The 17245-nt window shown below is 46.5% G+C and overlaps 1 protein-coding gene across 1 annotated transcript in view; it reads left to right on the top strand.

Annotated features, from left to right (window-relative positions):
• Positions 1 to 17245, top strand: part of KSR2 (kinase suppressor of ras 2) — a 497941-nt gene that overhangs the window by 293186 nt on the left and 187510 nt on the right. The window contains exon 5 of the mRNA XM_010368261.2: positions 7379 to 7563. Within this exon, the coding sequence (XP_010366563.2) occupies positions 7379 to 7563 (185 nt within the window). The remainder of the gene's footprint in view (positions 1 to 7378; positions 7564 to 17245) is intronic.

Raw genomic sequence — 17245 nt, forward strand, 5'->3', positions numbered from 1 at the left:
TTAGTGTGGTCAAGGACCAGAAAGATGACCAGAACAGCTATAGTCCCAGATGACACAAGAAGTTGGAGGGTAGGTGTGGAGGGTCCTAGGAAGCTTTTACGCACCATAAGAAGAGAGAACAACAGGAAACATTTGTGGGGTTTTAAGCAGAAGAGTGACATGATACAATGTATACTTTTTAAAGCCTGCCTTTGGCTGCTGAGTAGAGAATACATTGTGAAGCATCCAAAGTGGGATCCAATTACTCAACCATGAAAAGGCATGTAGTGCTGATCCATGCTAGAACATGGATGAGCCTCAAAAACATTGTACTGAGTGAAGAAGCCAGGCACAAAAGGCCACATCTTGTAGGATTCCATTTCTATGCAATATCCAGAATAGGCAAATCCATAGAGAGAGAAGGGTGGTTGCAGGGGCTGTAGGAAAGGGGAAATGGGAGTGACTAATGCGTAAGGGATTTCCTTTTGAAGTTGTGAGCATTTGAAACTAGATAGAGGTTGTGATCTTCCAATATGATGAATGAACTTAATGCTACTGAGTTATTCCATTTGAAATGGTGAATTTTACGTTATGTGAATTTCACCTTAATATAACAAAACAGCAAAAACGGAACCAAATAAAAGTGAGTCTGGGATTCCAGTGAGGAGGCAGCAGCAGCCCAGGTGAGAGGAAGTTGGTGGCTTGGACCAGAACAATGGGGCTAGAGATGGAGAGTAATGAACTCATTCAAAGACAGTGTAAGATTTCTCGGGATCCTTTTAGTTTTGATACTCCATGTAAATTGGGCATCAGAAAAGTGAGAGGAGTTTTCCCAGATTCCAACACTGGAAGAGTCCTTTGCTGTACTTGGGAAACACATGCATTTTCCTAAGCATAGGTGATGGCCTGGAGCTGAGTGTCTTTCCCTAACATAGATGTGCAGCCTCGGCTTAGCCCAGCCCCTCTGCACAGCTTACCTTATCAGGGAGCCCTGACTTGCTGGCCCATCCAGAAAGCACCATGGTACACCCAGGGCTGATATAGCCCCAGAGGATGGGGCTTCCCTTTCCAATGTTTTGTGCCACCTCCTTTTGTTGATTTTCTCTGAATTGGCTTTATTTCCAGATGAGACATCTGTGTGACAGATATCTAATATCCTACAAAGATCACGGGAAAGAATGTCCTTTTTAACTGCATCTGTGGGATACACTGCAAACGTGGGATTCACTAAATCTTAAGTACACAGTCGCAGCCATTAGGAACAGTCATTTGTGTCTTTTTTTTTCCCCTCTGACCATGCCTTGGTAATGAGGGTGGATGGAAAAGGTGAATCCCACGTCTTGTCCGTGAAGGCTTCCTTGATGGGTAGGAAGCAATATGGGATTTCTTTCCACCCTACTCTAATCAAATAGCCATGTATTCTCTCGTTTTCTTTTACTCCCATTCTCTCTTCTGCCCTTCTTTCTCTCCATCTTTTCATCCTACAGTTCTTCCCTTCTCCATTCTTCCTTCCTGTTTCCATTTGTCTATCCTTCCATCCTCCTTCCATCTGTCCATCCTTCCATTCTCCCATTCTTCTCCATTCCTTTATCCGTTCTTCTGTCTTCTCATTCTCACTTTTATTTCATTTATGCTTCCATTCTTTCATCTTCCTCCCCATCCTCCCTTCCTTTTATCTGTGTTCCCATCCTCCCATCCTCTGTATCCTTCATCAATTCCATCCTTCCACTTTTTCACCCTTCCTTCCTTCTTTACATTCTTCCATCCATGCATCTTTTCATCCATCCTTCTGTCCAACTAACCCTTATTTAGATACACCCCTTCTCCCCTCCATCCGTGGCCATCTGTTGGTAAAACAGATTGACTCTGAGGTCATTGAGCTCCTGCTAAACTTGTGCTGGGTCAGACTTGGTTCTTCTTGCCAGAGGATCTGGTCTTATCACTTGGCTCAGTGCCTCAAGGCTCCTGTCAGGATTTCGGAGATGACAGTGGTTATCTATCACCAGAGGGTTTTGCTGTGTCCTCTTCACTCACTAAGGGCCGTGGTAGATTGAAAATGTTTTGGATATTGCTGGGCACAGTGGCTCACACCTGTAATCCCAGCACTTTGGGAGGCTGAGGCCGAGGCGGGCAGATCACAAGGTCAGGAGTTCGAGACCAGCCTGGCCAACATACTGAAACACCCTCTCTATTAAAAACACAAAAATTAGCCGGGTGTGGTAGCACATGCCCGTAGTCCCAGCTACTTGGGAGGCTGAGGCAGGAGAATCCCTTGAACCCTGGAAGCGGAGGTTGTGGTGAGCCGAGATCGTACCACTGCACTCCAGCCTGGGTGACAGAGTGAGACTCTGTCTCAAAAAAAAAAAAAAAAAAAAAAAAAAAAAAAAAAAAAAAAAGTTTGTTGGATATTTCGGGTGAAAATTGCAACTTGGCTTCAATTTTGGCTTCTTCCAGTCTATTTCTATAGCTATTCAGACATCTAATTTGACCTGGTCATTGTGACTTTAATAGCAGGTGACATCACCTGAACCCTCACTCTGTGCTGGGTCCTGTGCCAAGTTTGTTATCTCATAGAATTCTCACAATAGCCTTCTGAGATTGTGTTAGTATTGTCCCCATTGCCCAGATGAGGAAACTGAGATCACTTTCTCAAGGTCACAATCATGACTTAAGTCCCAATCTCTCTGACCCCAAGGCCTATGAGTTTAACCACTAAATTACACTGCATCTGTGGGATATGCTGCAAAATATTCACTAAATCTTAAGTACGCAGTCACAGTCATTAGGAACAGTCATTTGTGTCCGTGTATGGATGTTTCTTTGAATCTTCAACACTGAGCATTTGATTGGGATGAAATGATGAAATGGAACCACTCCCCCCACCCCCCAGCCCCGCCTTGCTTTCCTTTCTTCTCTGACCATGGGCAAGAAAGAGTCCGCCAGTATGTGCTGCTGTAGCTGGAAGCTCCTTTCTGGTCCTCGCCGTGAGCCCTGGGGGAGATAAGCAGAGCTGGCATTCCAGGCACTAAGGAAACTTTGCAGGCATGCTCAGACTCCCTCAAGCCAGCGAGCAGCAGGCCTCCTGCACAGTGGGACTTTTCAGCTGCTTGTGTGGGATGCCCCCAGGCTTAAACCAACAGACTTTTCTGAACTCTCCATCCAGGGATTCTGAAAATCTGCAAGGATGCTGTGCTCTAGCCACAAGAGGGCGCTCCACTCCCGGGCAGGCAGGACGGGAGTTTGGGGGAGGTGGGTAGGAGGAGCTGAGAGATTCCTTTTGGATGCAGCTTTGAACCAAGCGCTCTTAAGCACACTCCTTGGGAAGGGAAGAAATGTTTTCAAGCCCACTGAAAAGTTTCATTTCATTCAACTAGTACCAAGCTAAGGGATGAAGGATCCAACAGGGAAAACCACATGGTTCCTGATCTCAAGGAGCCTACAGTCACGTGTGGAAGGCAAAGAATTAGAAGGGAATGTGATGTGTGCCAGAGTCTTAATCCAGAACAGTCATTTAGTAAGCATTTAATGAGCGCCTACTATGTGCCAGGCTCTGTGCTGGTTGCCAAGAATAGGAAAATGAACCGCACAGAGTCATTGCCCTCAAAGACCACAGTCTACTTGGAAGACAGCAAATGTGAAAAAATGGGAAACTGTAGCCATCAATCTGTTTGTCTGTCTGTATATCTATCTATCTATCTATCTATCGATCAATCAGTCAATCGAGAGAGAGAGAGAACTGCGAAGGAACACCCAACCAAGTCTAGGAGGGAAGAGGGAGTATTAGGGAAGACTTCCTGACTCATGCTGGAGAAAGAACACCTGACTCATGCTGAAATGAATTAGGATATCAAGGAAGACTTCCTGGAGGAGAGGACATCAGAGCCAAGTCATAAAAGACAAATAGGGTTTAACCAGGCAAAGCAACAGAGGGTACTCCAGGTGGTGGAGAGAGCATATACAAAGAGTGAGAAGTCTCAGAGCCAGACCAAGGTATGTGTGTGGGTAGATATTGGGTACCATGTTAAGGAAATTGGGTCTTTTCCAGCATGTGATGGGAAAGCAGTTACTAAGAGAGTGAGGTGAGGGAATGATAAGTTACCCGACTCTGTGGGTTGGAGAGGGCATTATACACATGGTAATATCTGAACTGGACCATGGAGTATGTGTAGGGGTTCACCAGGTGGAGGAGGGAGAGAAGTGGTAGAAACATTCTGTAAGGGGCAGCTTTGCCGTTCCATGGGGGCCACTAAACAAGGACTCTCCAGGGTCCCCGCCCCGTCTCCTTCGTCTATTACAGCATTTTTCTCCTTAATTACTCCAGAGCAAAAGGGCTCAGTGCTAGAGACAGGGGGGCAAAGGGAAATATCTGTTTGGGGTTTCTGGGTGGTTCTGGTGAAAGGGTTCCAAGAAAAGAGGTGGATAAAGCGAAAGTAAAGATTTGGGGCTCCGTTCTTGGCCACCCCTGTGCCTCTGACCTGAGCATGTCCCAAATCAAACTTCTCAGTATAGCTGGGCTTGGGGTGGGTGATGATGTGGGGTTGGGACTGACACGCAGGGTCTGGTGTGGGTGCAGTTGAAAGATGCACCCTGGTGCCATGTACTGCCTGGTTTCAGGGCTGGGACCACCTTCACCGCATCCCTGATCTTCTCTTTGCTTTGGAGTCCTCATCGTTGGGGAGAGGATAATAACAGCATCTCCTACCTAGGGTTACTATGGCACTTAAGTGAGGTCATACACGAAAAGCAAAGCACTTGATATAGTCCCTAGGACACAGTCGGCACTCAAATCAAAGCAGCAGTAACACTGGCTGTTGTTGCTATTGTCATTATTGTGATGGAACCTCCTGTTTGATAAAGTTGAAAAATTTTAAATGTCCATGTTTTATGCCTATAATTTCAGAGCTGTATTCTCTCCATTTCAGATGAAAGCTTAATCAGCACCTGGCTGGAATCCTTGTTTTTAGTGTCTCCTTTCCATCTCTCTCTCAGTAGGAGAGGTCCTTTTGCAAATGGAGTAATTTCACCTCCCAATAATCTGTTGGCAAGGAAGATGCCTAGAAAAAAAGAAACAATTCTAAAAGAATCTTAAATACTCTGCTTTTTTTTAATTTCAGCAACAGACTGTGAATAATTGCTAAGCCCCTCACTTTCTTTATCATTTTTAAATTTTATTGTTATCATTATTATTATTTTAGAGACAGGGTCTCACTATGTCACCCAGGCTGGAGTACAGTGGTACAATCATAGCTCACTACAGCCTCAAACTCCTGGCCTCAAGTGATCCTCCCACCTCAGCCTCCTGAGTAGCTGGGACTGCAGGCACATGCCTCCATACCTAGCTAATTTTTAAATTTTTTATAGAGACAGGGTCTTGCTATGTTGCCTAGGCTGGTCTCAAACTCCTGGCCTCAAGTTATTCTTCTACCTTGGCCTCCCAGAAGTGCTGGGATTACAGAGATGAGACATTGTACTCAGCCCCCCCCCCCTTTTTTTTTTTAAATTTTAGCAATGTATTTTATTTATCCCAACATTTGATGCGTACAAAAGTATTGTTAGGTATTGTCCATTATTATTATTATTTTTCATTCTAAGCCTATTTCAGTCAAGCCTTGCCACAAATTCAAGTGCTAACATGGACGAGTAGCTCTGTTATTGGACAGGGTGGCTCTATACTAAGAAATGGCCAGCATGTGACAGATCCATTCCCAAGGGCATAGTTATTCCCAGCCTTCAGTATACATTGCACTTATTTTTGATAGTATCAGTTTGTGTCATAAGCTTAACTCTGATGGATACTAGCACTCATAACACATTTCTATTAACTGCTTAAATATCACACCATTACCTGTTTCAGTGAGTTACCTATGCATTACCTTTATGATTCTGTGTAAGGGAGAGCCCCTGGCTTTATTGCGCAATTGTTGCCATGAATGCACCATGTTGTAGGCAGAAGGCAGATGCTCACCCACTGGTGGGGTGAGACCAATGCCCATGTGTGGGATTGAGATCAGACATCACCCCTGTCTCTTCTCTTGAATGAATCTATAACTGACCGTGGATCAAAGGCTGTGAGCTGAGGGGTCCCTGGAAGAGCTCCTCTTTACCTTCCTTCCTTTTACCATTTAGAGATCATTCAAAAAATATTTAAGTTCCTTCTCTATGTGACTTGCTTTGCTGAGCACAGAGTGTACAAAGAATACCATTCAATCTCTTGGGTCTTGAAGAGTCCCCAAGAGAAGAACCACACTTTCCAGAAGCTTCTGCTTGGTTTTAGCTGCAGATTCTTTCTTCTGAAGGAACTATCAGACAGATCTCCATAATATAATAATAATAATTCACGTTTCTACTTTGTATTGAGTCACTTATGGGCATTTTTAAATTCGCTCCACAATTCTCCAAAGAAGGACTCTTTTGTAGGCAAGAGAACTGAGGCTTGAGAAGTTTAATGGACTTACCCAGGGTTGGTGAGACTAGTTATTTGAATCTGGGGAGTCTGGCCCTAGAATGGTGTAATTCCTATAAGCTGCACCTGCTCTCCTCCAGCAATGCTGCTATGGTGGGCACAGCGATGAAGGGTGGGGGCACCCAGGGTCCCTTTTCTATATCATTCTTCTGAATCTGGCAGCTGCCTGTGAGGCACCCCATCAGATCCAGCCTATGATCTGGGGGAGCACCCTCCCTCCTGAACTCCTAAAGTGGGCACCGTCTGAGACTCCTGGCAGGCACTGGACCAAGAGCCAGACAGAGCCGTGGGTGGGCTGAGAAGAAGGAGCCCAGCACTAGAAGTTCTGAGCAAGAGGAAGCGTTTCCAGAAGAGGCACTGGGATCCTACCGAAGGCTTAGTCTACTTAGATCTCTTGAAAGTCGTCAGGCTTAACATCTACAGAAATGCACTGATTATTGTTCCCTGGAGGAAGGGCAGTGGATTTGGAGATGAAACATGTAGATGGTGAATGCCACCTTGACACAGATCTGGACTCACTTGAGGACAGCCTGGGATTTGCTGTTTTTGTCAAATGGCCAAAGGGCAGCTTGGCCACAGGTTGGGGGCTTGAAGCTCTGGGGACTCGAGATGTTTAGGCAAAAGTTGTGGGATTGGAGTTGGAAGCTGAACTTGACCCTGGCTCTCTAGAGCTTCTCTAGGGAGCTGGGCAAAAAAGAACAGCTGAAGTGTTTGCTTGTGCTCCATGGCAGAATGAGCTTCTCAGAGGGACCTAGGGGTGAGAGGGCAAACCCTTGTTGCCCAGCCCTGTGTCTCTACCTAAAAGCCTGTGGGCTCTTCTAATTTCTCCCTGTGGGTTTTGGATCCCCATGGGAAACACAAGTCTGGGCCTCCCTGCTGTAACTTTGTGCACCTATGGATATATTTCCTTTTCCTCTTTTTCTGTCTCCCTTTCAGAGCCAAGAAGAAGAGCAAACCGTTGAACCTCAAGATCCACAGCAGCGTCGGCAGCTGCGAGAACATCCCCTCTCAGCAGCGCTCCCCGCTGCTGTCCGAGCGCTCCCTCCGCTCCTTCTTTGTGGGACATGCACCTTTCCTGCCTTCCACCCCTCCTGTTCACACTGAGGCCAACTTCTCTGCAAGTAAGTCACCCGCCGGGCTGCACTGGGGACGCCGGCCGCGCCACCTCCTTCTCCCCAGCACCTGCTGTCCTCTGCGCCAGGTGCACACTCTCTTTTCTTTATCTCGAGGGCTTGTAAAATGCTCACTGATAGAGCTTCACCCATGCTCTGCCTATGGCTTCCCCCCAACATCTGCCTATGCCAGTCACATCCATTTGGATGGTTTTGGCGGGGGGCATCGTTGACGCTGGGGAGGTTGACTGGGTGTTGTCATTGGTGCCTGGTTCCCGTTCTTTCCTCTGCAGGTGTGAAGGAAAGATAGAGGAGGGCAAGCAAGCATTCAGGGAGGCACCCGCCCTCTCTCTCCCTCCTCCCCGTTGTCTCTCAGCTGCCTGATTACAGGACTTTTCTTGGCCGCTGTGGCTAAGGCATCTATGATTCAGTTTTATATGTTTTTCCCCACTCAGGTCAACATATATAACCTTTCCATCTCAAAGATGTATTTGGGTTCAAATGGGGTTGAGCATGGCCTGGGGTGGTTTACTTTCTGCTCTTACGAATTTCTGCTGGAGACAGGGTGGTTATTACTTGGAGCAGAAATGGAACTTTTTGGTGATGAAGGACTGAGGTTTCAGAAGGTGTTTAATCTTCTCTAGCCAGAGGCCCGATTTGCTGAACAGGCACAGACATGGTCAGAGCAGCAGCCCCCTGAATAAAGCCCAGCCAGTCCTCCAGCCAAGACAGCAACTTTTACTGATTGATTGCTCAAGAAAAGGAAGGGCTCTGAGAATGTAGAAGACATAACCCCTGGCCCTTAATTCAGCCACAGGCTGTGCACGTTGTGTTGCTGCTCTGAGAAATGATGGACATGTTCACTGAGCACTGATACATGCTAATCACTCACAGGCAGGGCCCTGTTTAGTTCTTGCAGCAATCCCTTGTGCAGACGGATTATTCCCATTGTACAGAAGGGGAAACTGAGGCCCAGGGATGTCAAAGAACTTGCTCAAAGTCACACAGGTGTTGAGTATTTGAGCTGGGGTTTGAATTCGGTTATTCTAACACATTACGCATCATTTGATAACCATGACGGCTCAAATAGCCAGCAGAATGCTTTTCTCTAAATGTGGGGTTTTCTTCATTACTTTCACGTAAGGGTTCCTACATGTTGAGAATTTGACAAGATCTATTAATTCTTGCCTGGAAAAAAAGGCACATGTAATATCCAACATCCAGCTAGATGGTTAGGCTTGGGCCCGGATGGTGAGCTTGGTTTATAGTCCACGGGTGTATATGGCGCATCCATGGTAGGAATCAGCTGAGGGTGTAGACTGATAAACCATGTGGACATCATATAAGAGTCAATCCAGAAACTGCCTTGTCTCAGTGCCCAGGTTAGGCAGGCTCTAAATTGAGCAAACTAAAATAGCACCCACGACTCACAGGTCCACATCAGAAAGCCAATTTATTAATTTGTCCAGAGAAATCACTGCCAGAGAGAGCACCCTTCATGAGGGTGGGCCTGCGTGCTAGTCAAAGAGAGTGGCTGCATGAGCGTGGATGAAGAAAAGCATGATAGTGACATGTCCAGTGTGTAGCACCAGCCAGGTGAGGCAGATGTCATGACCAGGAACAGATGCCTGGGTTTGAACCCCAGTTATTCTACTTTTAAGCAATTGTGCGTGACCTCAAGTGAGTTCAAAGCCTCTGAACCTGTTTCCTCATCTGTAAAATGGGGACAATAAGAGGTTCACCTTGTAGATAGTTGTGAGGATTAGATAAGCTCATGAATGCCAAGCCTTCTGCACAGTTCCTGGCACACAGTAGATTCATAATAAATGGTGGCTTTTATGATGATGTTTTATTCTTGAAGCACTTACAGCCTGTGGTCTGATGGTTAATTTGGGGCTTCTGTGGCTAAATGCCTTGCAGTTTACTCCCCCTCCCCACTTACCCATGGCCCTAAGGGTGCTTGGCATTTGCCTTGGCATGACTCTGGGTGGCTGCCTCTAGCAGCCATCTGTCCTTGGTCATCACCATCCTATGAGTAAATGTCAACAGGGCCCCTCCAGGGGTTTGACCACTGCTCTGCATTTTAGTTTTGGCCAGAGTAAAAACATCTCCCTCCTGCTTTGAAAAAAGAAAACAAAAAACAAAAACAAACAAACAAAAAAAACCACCATGGATTTGAACATTTGAGCCCCTGTCCCTACCAAAGAGTTTTTGAGGATTCATTGTGGCTTCTAACTTTTTGTTCCCGCCCTGGTCTCCACCTAAGAGGAAAAGCTTTTCTGCTTGCCTGTGGACAGGAGCAAAGTCCTTAATTAAAAGGCAGCTCCCAGCAGTAAGAGGCACCAGGAGCACAACTGCCCCTTGGACAGTCTTGGTTCTTGCGTGCAAAGAAGTTGCTCTCTGATCTCCCAGAAAGAAGAAAGATAGCATTTGAGTCTCAGTGGAAGAATGAGTGTGTAACCCAAATATTAGCTGAAACCCCAGGGACCAGTTCCCTATCTGTTGATTGTAACAAGTAACAGAAACAGAGGCAGCCAGGTTCCAGTTTGGGAAATGAGATGCTCTCTGTTGGAATTTCAGTGTTGCTGCCGGTTGCCTGTGTGGCCTCTGTCTCTGCCTAGTGTGTCAGCTGCACTATTTCAGTTAAGACTCGCCCCAGTCCGTGAGGCAGGTGGTAGAATTCCCATGTTACAGATCAAGAAACTGAGGCTCAGAATGGTGCATGAACTTGTCCTGGGGTCCCTTCTGAATCCACACGCAATCTAGCCTGCATTGTATCACTTCAATGCAGCAAGTTCCTTTCTCTATCTGGGTCTCAGTTTCCCCAGGCGTATGCACTCCCTGAGGGTCCATTTCAGTGACTCTGAGGTCTACCCACTGAGTTTTCCTAGGCACATCTTTTGACACACTTAGAATGCTGGTTCTGGGGACTCTGGGTGGGGCTTGGGGTTGGGAGAACACAGCTACCGGGTGCCGGCTCCCCCTTGTTTGTAATCGTTCCCATTCCCCCGCCACTGTGAATTTCAGAAGAGAACTCCCTGCTTTTGGGCCCTGGTGGCAGCCTTCCTCCTGCTGACCCAGCCAAGGGGGCCCCTGGGGCTGCATCCGTGCCCGGCTCAGTCTATCTGCCTGTTTGTCACTGTTGGCTCTGGCTCTGGTCTGCACTGTGAAGGGTGGTGACACGCCATCTTGTTCCCCCATGATGGTAATGCCTGGGGACAGCGTTAGGCAGATCTGGCTGTAGTGTGGCCGAGCCTCACAACCTCAGGGTGCCCAGCCACCTCGCGTGGGGCATGAGAAGGACATCATCTTCTTGGGGCTTACCCTAGTCCTCTGGCCTGGGAGTGGCAAGTGGGGAAAGGGAGGGAGGGGAATGGCAGGATCCTTCCCTGATGGAGGAATCTGTCTCTGAGGTTCACCAGCCCTTGGGTTTCATAGCCTCACTCAGGAAGGGCTAGTATGAAAGACATCAGATGCTTCTGTTCACCACGGGAGATATTGACTCAAATGAACCTGCTTCCCAGAGAAATAGAGAGCAGTGGACTTATCTCTCCACCCTTGCTGTATTTAGTCTGTGTTGCGTTTGGGTGGGCCACCATGCTCTGGTGGTTTGGTTAGGTGCTCTTCACCAATGGACCATCTTTACTCCACCAGTCTGCAAGCTTGTGAGCTCCTTATTTTCTATCTCTGATCCCAGCTGATGGAGGTCAGGCTGTCTTAAATCCCCTAAAGAAAGCCTACTTCAGAATGAAAGAGTGCCACCTAGATGGAAGAAATAATTGTCATCATTCATTACTGGCTGGTAGAAGTGACTTTGGGTTTAAAGCAACTAACCGGATGCTGTTAAGTCACTGGACAAATCAACCTCTTGAGTCTATTTTCTACCCAGCAACGATGCAGTGAGGATACAGTGAGAAATGCATGTAAATTCCCTAGCATGGAGATTGGTACTTACAGCACTGAGTCTCGATAAAGGGTGGCTTTGGGAGCTATTGCTATATGTTACATGATGAAGTGGCTTGCAACAATGATGAAAACCATGATCACAATAGCAATCGGCATGTATTGTGTTGACAGTGTTCCAGGGATTGCACAAAGCAGTTGACTTTTATTATTTCATTTAAGCTCCACCATCCTCTCTAAGGTAGGTACTACTATTATCCCCATTTTACAGATGAAGAAACTGGGGCTGAGAGAGTTTAAGCACTTGGCCCAAGGTCACAAGGTTAGGAAAGAGGTGAAGTTTGCCATCCTTTTGAATCTTCCACTCTGCAATGCTAGGTTGTGAAACTGCAATGTCATCTTCATTAAAACTTGCTTGCTCATCAGGTAGGGAACTGAGCATGCTCAAGTTTTCTCTTCGATGCCTTTGCATCACTGGGGGAGTGTGTTGTGGGTGACAGCCTTGCTCAAAGGATGCCTCTTTGTCAGTGTGCTGTGCTCACTTAGGAAGCAGCCCCCGCATTGACTGACCTTTTGCTGCTCCACCCAGACTCTGTTGTTATTATTCTAGGGATCTGTTGTCCCAGGTTGTAGCCATCCCCGTAGGGGCCAGGCAGTTGCAGAAAGTAGCCAAAATTACAAGCTGCAGGAAACTCCTGCGACTCATCCATCCTGGACATCTCTGGTAGAAGATGAAGAATGACATAGTAATTTTGCCACCTGCAGTTTTCTGGGTGTTTCTTTATTAGCTGCCCATGACTCACTTAGAATGCTGGTTTTGGAAACTCTGGGTGGGGCTTGGGGTTGGGAGAACACAGCTACCAGGTGCAGCAGCTTCAGAGCAGCAGCTACCAAGGGGAACAAGTGACTGACAGGTTCCAGAACTTCCCCATCTTGGTCTTCATGACACCAGCTGGAGGACCCACTAGCCCTGGGTCTTATGAAATACTGTCCTTCATGAGGTGTCTTGAAAGACGGCAGCCCCTCAGCTCATCCCTGCTCTAAGCAACTCCTGCTCTTTGTCCTGGGGACAAGCTAAGAGAGAGTTGACCCTCATTTGATAGCCTGGCCTTGTGTGTACCTTGAGGCTGAGTCAGAAGCCTGGTTTGTCGAGGAAGGCAGCAGGTAGCAATAAAGACTGATGGAGCAGAACTGCCTGCTCCCAAGAAAGCCACTGGAAGGGTTATAAAGAGACTCAGGATGGGGGTGATTATATAATGGGGTTTAATGAGGCTTAAGGCCAAGGTTCATTACCCCCAGAAGAGAGGGAGGAGAGGCTCATGTCTTGACAGAAGTTTGCTGACTGAACCACAGTCTTGTCTCAGAATTGGAAGATATTTTGAGCAGTTGGGGTTTGACCGGACTCAGTGGTGCCAATTGCAAGGGGAAAATAGATATCCTATTGGAGTTACCCAAAGGGCTTTGCTCCCCCAAAAGGAGCTGGGGTAGGTGCTGGTATCTCCTCTTTCCTGGGGACTCAGCAGACACAGGAGGTACCACGTTGCCTGGCATCTTTTAGAAACTCAGGTCCCAGCAGTTTTTAAATGAGTACTGACCACCTGCTACATGCCAGGCGGATGTAGATGATTTGCAGGCATTACAATATATAAACCTGGAAATAGACAAAACGCTACAGAACAGTTCCTAATGAAAAGCACTGATCTCTTGCACTATCCCTCCTCAATCCCGCTTTCCAGAAGCAGCCAGCTTAACTCTTTCTGCCTGGTTATTTTGGTGGTCATGACCACAATTTAAACCAGGTTCTACCAGGGGTTCTCAAAATGTGGTTCAGACCACCATCACCAGCAGCAGCAGCATCCCAAAGCTTATTAGAAATGCAAATTCTTGCTCTTCCCCTCCAGCCCTATTCAATCAGAAGTTCTGGGGAGAGGTCCAGTAATCTGAGTTTTCACAAGCTCTCCAGGGAGTTCAGCAGGCTGGCATTTCAGAATCCCCGGGTTATGTGACAGTTGTTTTTAAAGCTTTCATTTTGAAGTAATTTCAAATTTACAGAAAAGTTGCAAGAACAACACAGGGAACTTCGAGGCCCCTCTTTACTTAGATTCATTGGTTTTTAACATTTTCCTACATTTGCTTTTTTCTCTCCTTTCTTTCTCTTTCTCTAATTTTTGTGAACCATTTGGGACTAGGCTGCATACTCTCTTACATAACCACGTAGGTTACCAATTTCAGGAAACTTGACATTGAATCAGTACTTTCATCTCCCCAGATTCCAATTTCATCTATCGCCCCAATAGTATCCTTTAGAGCAATTTTTTTTTCTGGTACAGGATCGAATCTGGGGTCACATACTGTGTTTAGCAGTTATGCAAGCTAGAACAGTTTCTCAGCCTTCTTTGTTGTTGTGTATGACTTTGGCCTCTTTGAAGAGGAGGGGTCAGTTACTTTATAGAACATCTCTCAATTCGGGTCTGCCCGATATTTCCTTCTGGCTGGACTCAGGCTAGATGTCCTTGGCAGGATGCCTACATAAGTGGCATTGAATCTTTCTTGGTATATCATGTCTTTATAGAAAACTCCACTGTGTGGGATCAAGAGACTTAAGGTCCTTCTGTGCCCTGCACACTTGCCCCGTGGATTTCCAGGAAGCCAGGAGCCCAGCCCTCAGCCTTCCTTGTGCTTCTCTGTGATGGGATGGGAGTTATTCCAGATGTAAGTTTCTCTCAATATGCAAGAAACTGACACGGAAGATAAAGCCTGGATGGAAGCAATTGGCCTTAAGGGACTGCACGTGTGTCAAATTGTCATGATTCCGTTGCAGATGTATCTATTGAATATCTTTATGTTTCAAAGGAGTTTTCAACCTCTTGTGTGTTCATTTCCACCGGTTTAATGAGGTAGATTTGACCTGGTCAAGGGTTGAATTGTGGCCTCAAAAAGATGTGCCCAAATCCTACCCCACAGACCTGTGAATGTGCCCTTATTTGGAAATAGGGTGTTGGCAGGTTGATCAAGTTAAAATGAGGTCATTAGGATGGGCTCTAGTCCAGTATGACTGGTGTCCTCATAAGAAGAGGGAAATTTGGACAGAGATGCCAGGATGGCACCAGGTAAAGATAGGGACAGATATTGGAGCAATGTGTCTACAAGCCAAGGAACGCCAAGGATTGCCGGAGCCCCCAGAAGCTGGGAGAGAAACATGAGGACATGCTGTCCTCAGAGCCTCCAGAAAGAACCAACCCTGCTTTGAAAATCAAAAGCCCCCTTGATCTTGGACTTCTGGCCTCTAGAACAGTGAGAGAACAAACCCGTTTTGTTTTAAGTCACCAGTTTTTGGTATTTTCTTATAGCAGCCCTAGGAAACCAACGCAGACCTCCTCCTCATTTTCCAAACAAGAATAAGGAAAGGCGGCACCAGGGCCAACCTGTATAATCATGGCAAGTCAATACCTGTTCCAAGTCTCAGTTTCACCTTAAATGCCAGCTGGAACAGGGCTTTTTCTCTGAGATACCTACTGGGTTCCAAGAAGTACCTGAAAAGAGTGTAGCAGCCTGATGTGGGGGAGAGAAGAAAGAGGTGAGGCGGGGCAGTTGCTCTCCAGCCCCAGCAGGTGTGGCCCTGTGGAGATGTGGGCCAAGCGCTGTGCTGCCAGATTGTTTGATTTGTTTAGAAGTTGGAGATCCTGACTTTTACAAGCACTCTCCCATTTAAACAATGTTAGCAACCAATTATACATCCTTCGACACTGTGTAAACCCATATTGGATAACTCCATGGGTTTGTGGGTTATATTTTGTTTGAGGGCTCCCAATTTTTAATCTCTGTTCTAAGATAGATGTCAGAGCTGGAAAGGGCCTCAGAAATCACTGAGTCCAGCCCCTTGTTTTACAGTTGGGGAAACTGAGGCTAGAGAGTAGAAAGGACTTGCCCAGGGCTATAGAGCTGGGACTTGAACCTGAGTCTCCTGATGCCCAACCAATGGCTCTCTCCATTATATCAAGAGGGTTGACAGCAGTCTCTGCTGCCACTCCAAGTGCTCAGCAACAAGGTGGTGGAAGTTCAAAGGAAGTTAGTATGTCTTTGTTTAAATGGTGACACTTTTTGTGTGTATGGAGGGCTGCTGAAGCATGTGGGCATGAGCTGTATGTATGTGTGCATGTGTGGGTGTGTATGTTCCATGAGAGGTGACTTCTGGGTTCTTATCATCAGTCTTCTCTTGTCCCTGCCTACACATTTTGTACTTCTTGCCCTAGCAAAAACAGTTTGGGTTCACCATGCAATAGACAACCTCAGACCTTTTGTTATGATTGCTCTCACCAGGAGTTGTGGCAAACAAAATTTGTAGGTAAGTGGTTGGCGTTAGAAACCAAGGGAGCCATTTGTGTCTGTTGGAGTTAAGTCCTGATCCTCGGTCAGGTATGTGCTGTCAGAGTGGGCAATGCCATTTCCCCGCATCGGGACCTGTGTCTGAGTGTTACTGCCTTTGTCTCAGTAACCCCTCCCTTGAGCATCAGCTGATTTCAAAGCATCAGCTGATTTCTCTATGCGATAGAACTGTACAGTGTATACAAGGCATTCGTATTCCTTATCCATGCCTCTGCATCCCCATTCTGTGGAAGAGAAAACTGACGTTCCAAGAGAGGAAAATTCCTGGCCAGCAGTTACATGGTGCATCAGAGGCAAGACTAAAAACCACAACGCCTTCAGACACCAGGTTGCACGCTCTTTCTGCACATAACTTGGCCTGACCTCATTTCTATGAAGTGGTAGGGTTGCAGTGGGGGTTGGATTTGTTTCCATCAGATTTACCCTCCTCCCCAACAAGCCTGATCCTCTTCTGGCAGCCCCGTCTTGCCCATCTATCCAGCTGGGTGAGCCTATATTTAGGTGTGAACTTTGACCCTTCTCTTCCATGATGCCCCATCTTCCATGTCGTGTTGAGTGAAGCTTCTAAATCAGGGCTCAGCAACATTTTTCTGTAAAAGGCCAGATAGTAAATATTTCCAGTCTTGCAGGCTGTATGATTTCTGTGACAACTACTCAACTCTGCCATTGTAACACACAAAGCATCCAGAGGCAATACCAAAACAAATGGATGTGGCTGTGTTTCAATAGAACTTGACTTACAATAACAGGCGGAGGGCCAGATTTGGTTCATGGGATGTAGACTGTGACCTCTGTCCTTCCACTTTTTTTCGTCTCTTCCTCCATCATCACCACCCTGGTCCAAACTATGCAACAGTTTCCAAATGGATCGTCCTGTATGCACTTTGACCTAAATCCAATCCATTGATGTAATCTTCCCAAAGTGAAAATCTGGGTCTCCACCCCAATTAAGATAAGATTCTACCACCATCTCCCACGGTTCATAGTCTACAGCCCAGATCCTTAATGTGTCACACCAGACCCTGGCTGGCTCCTGTGCTCTCTCTAGTTTCATTTTTCTCCCTCTGCCCTGTCACATGAATTCCTTCAGTGAACTATGCTCTCTCTTGACATGAACTCTTAGGCTAATAGACGCCCACTCATTATTATCACTTCCGTCTGAATTATTGTTTCCTTGGGAAAGCATTGCCTAATATTCTAAGTTAGATCAGTTACACCTTTTCTCATCTCTATACTTTTCTTTAGAAGCACTTAGCACAATGTGCAGGTATATGTGTACTTATATGAGAATTTGTTTTGTGCCTCATTCCTCTAATATCAGTTCCATGAAGGCAGTGACTACGTCAGTCTTGCTCATCCCTGTGCCTGGCATGGAGCTAGCACACACACAATAGTTTTGAAT

Source organism: Rhinopithecus roxellana, chromosome 10 (genome assembly GCF_007565055.1).
Source record: "Rhinopithecus roxellana isolate Shanxi Qingling chromosome 10, ASM756505v1, whole genome shotgun sequence".
Lineage (NCBI taxonomy): Eukaryota > Metazoa > Chordata > Mammalia > Primates > Cercopithecidae > Rhinopithecus > Rhinopithecus roxellana.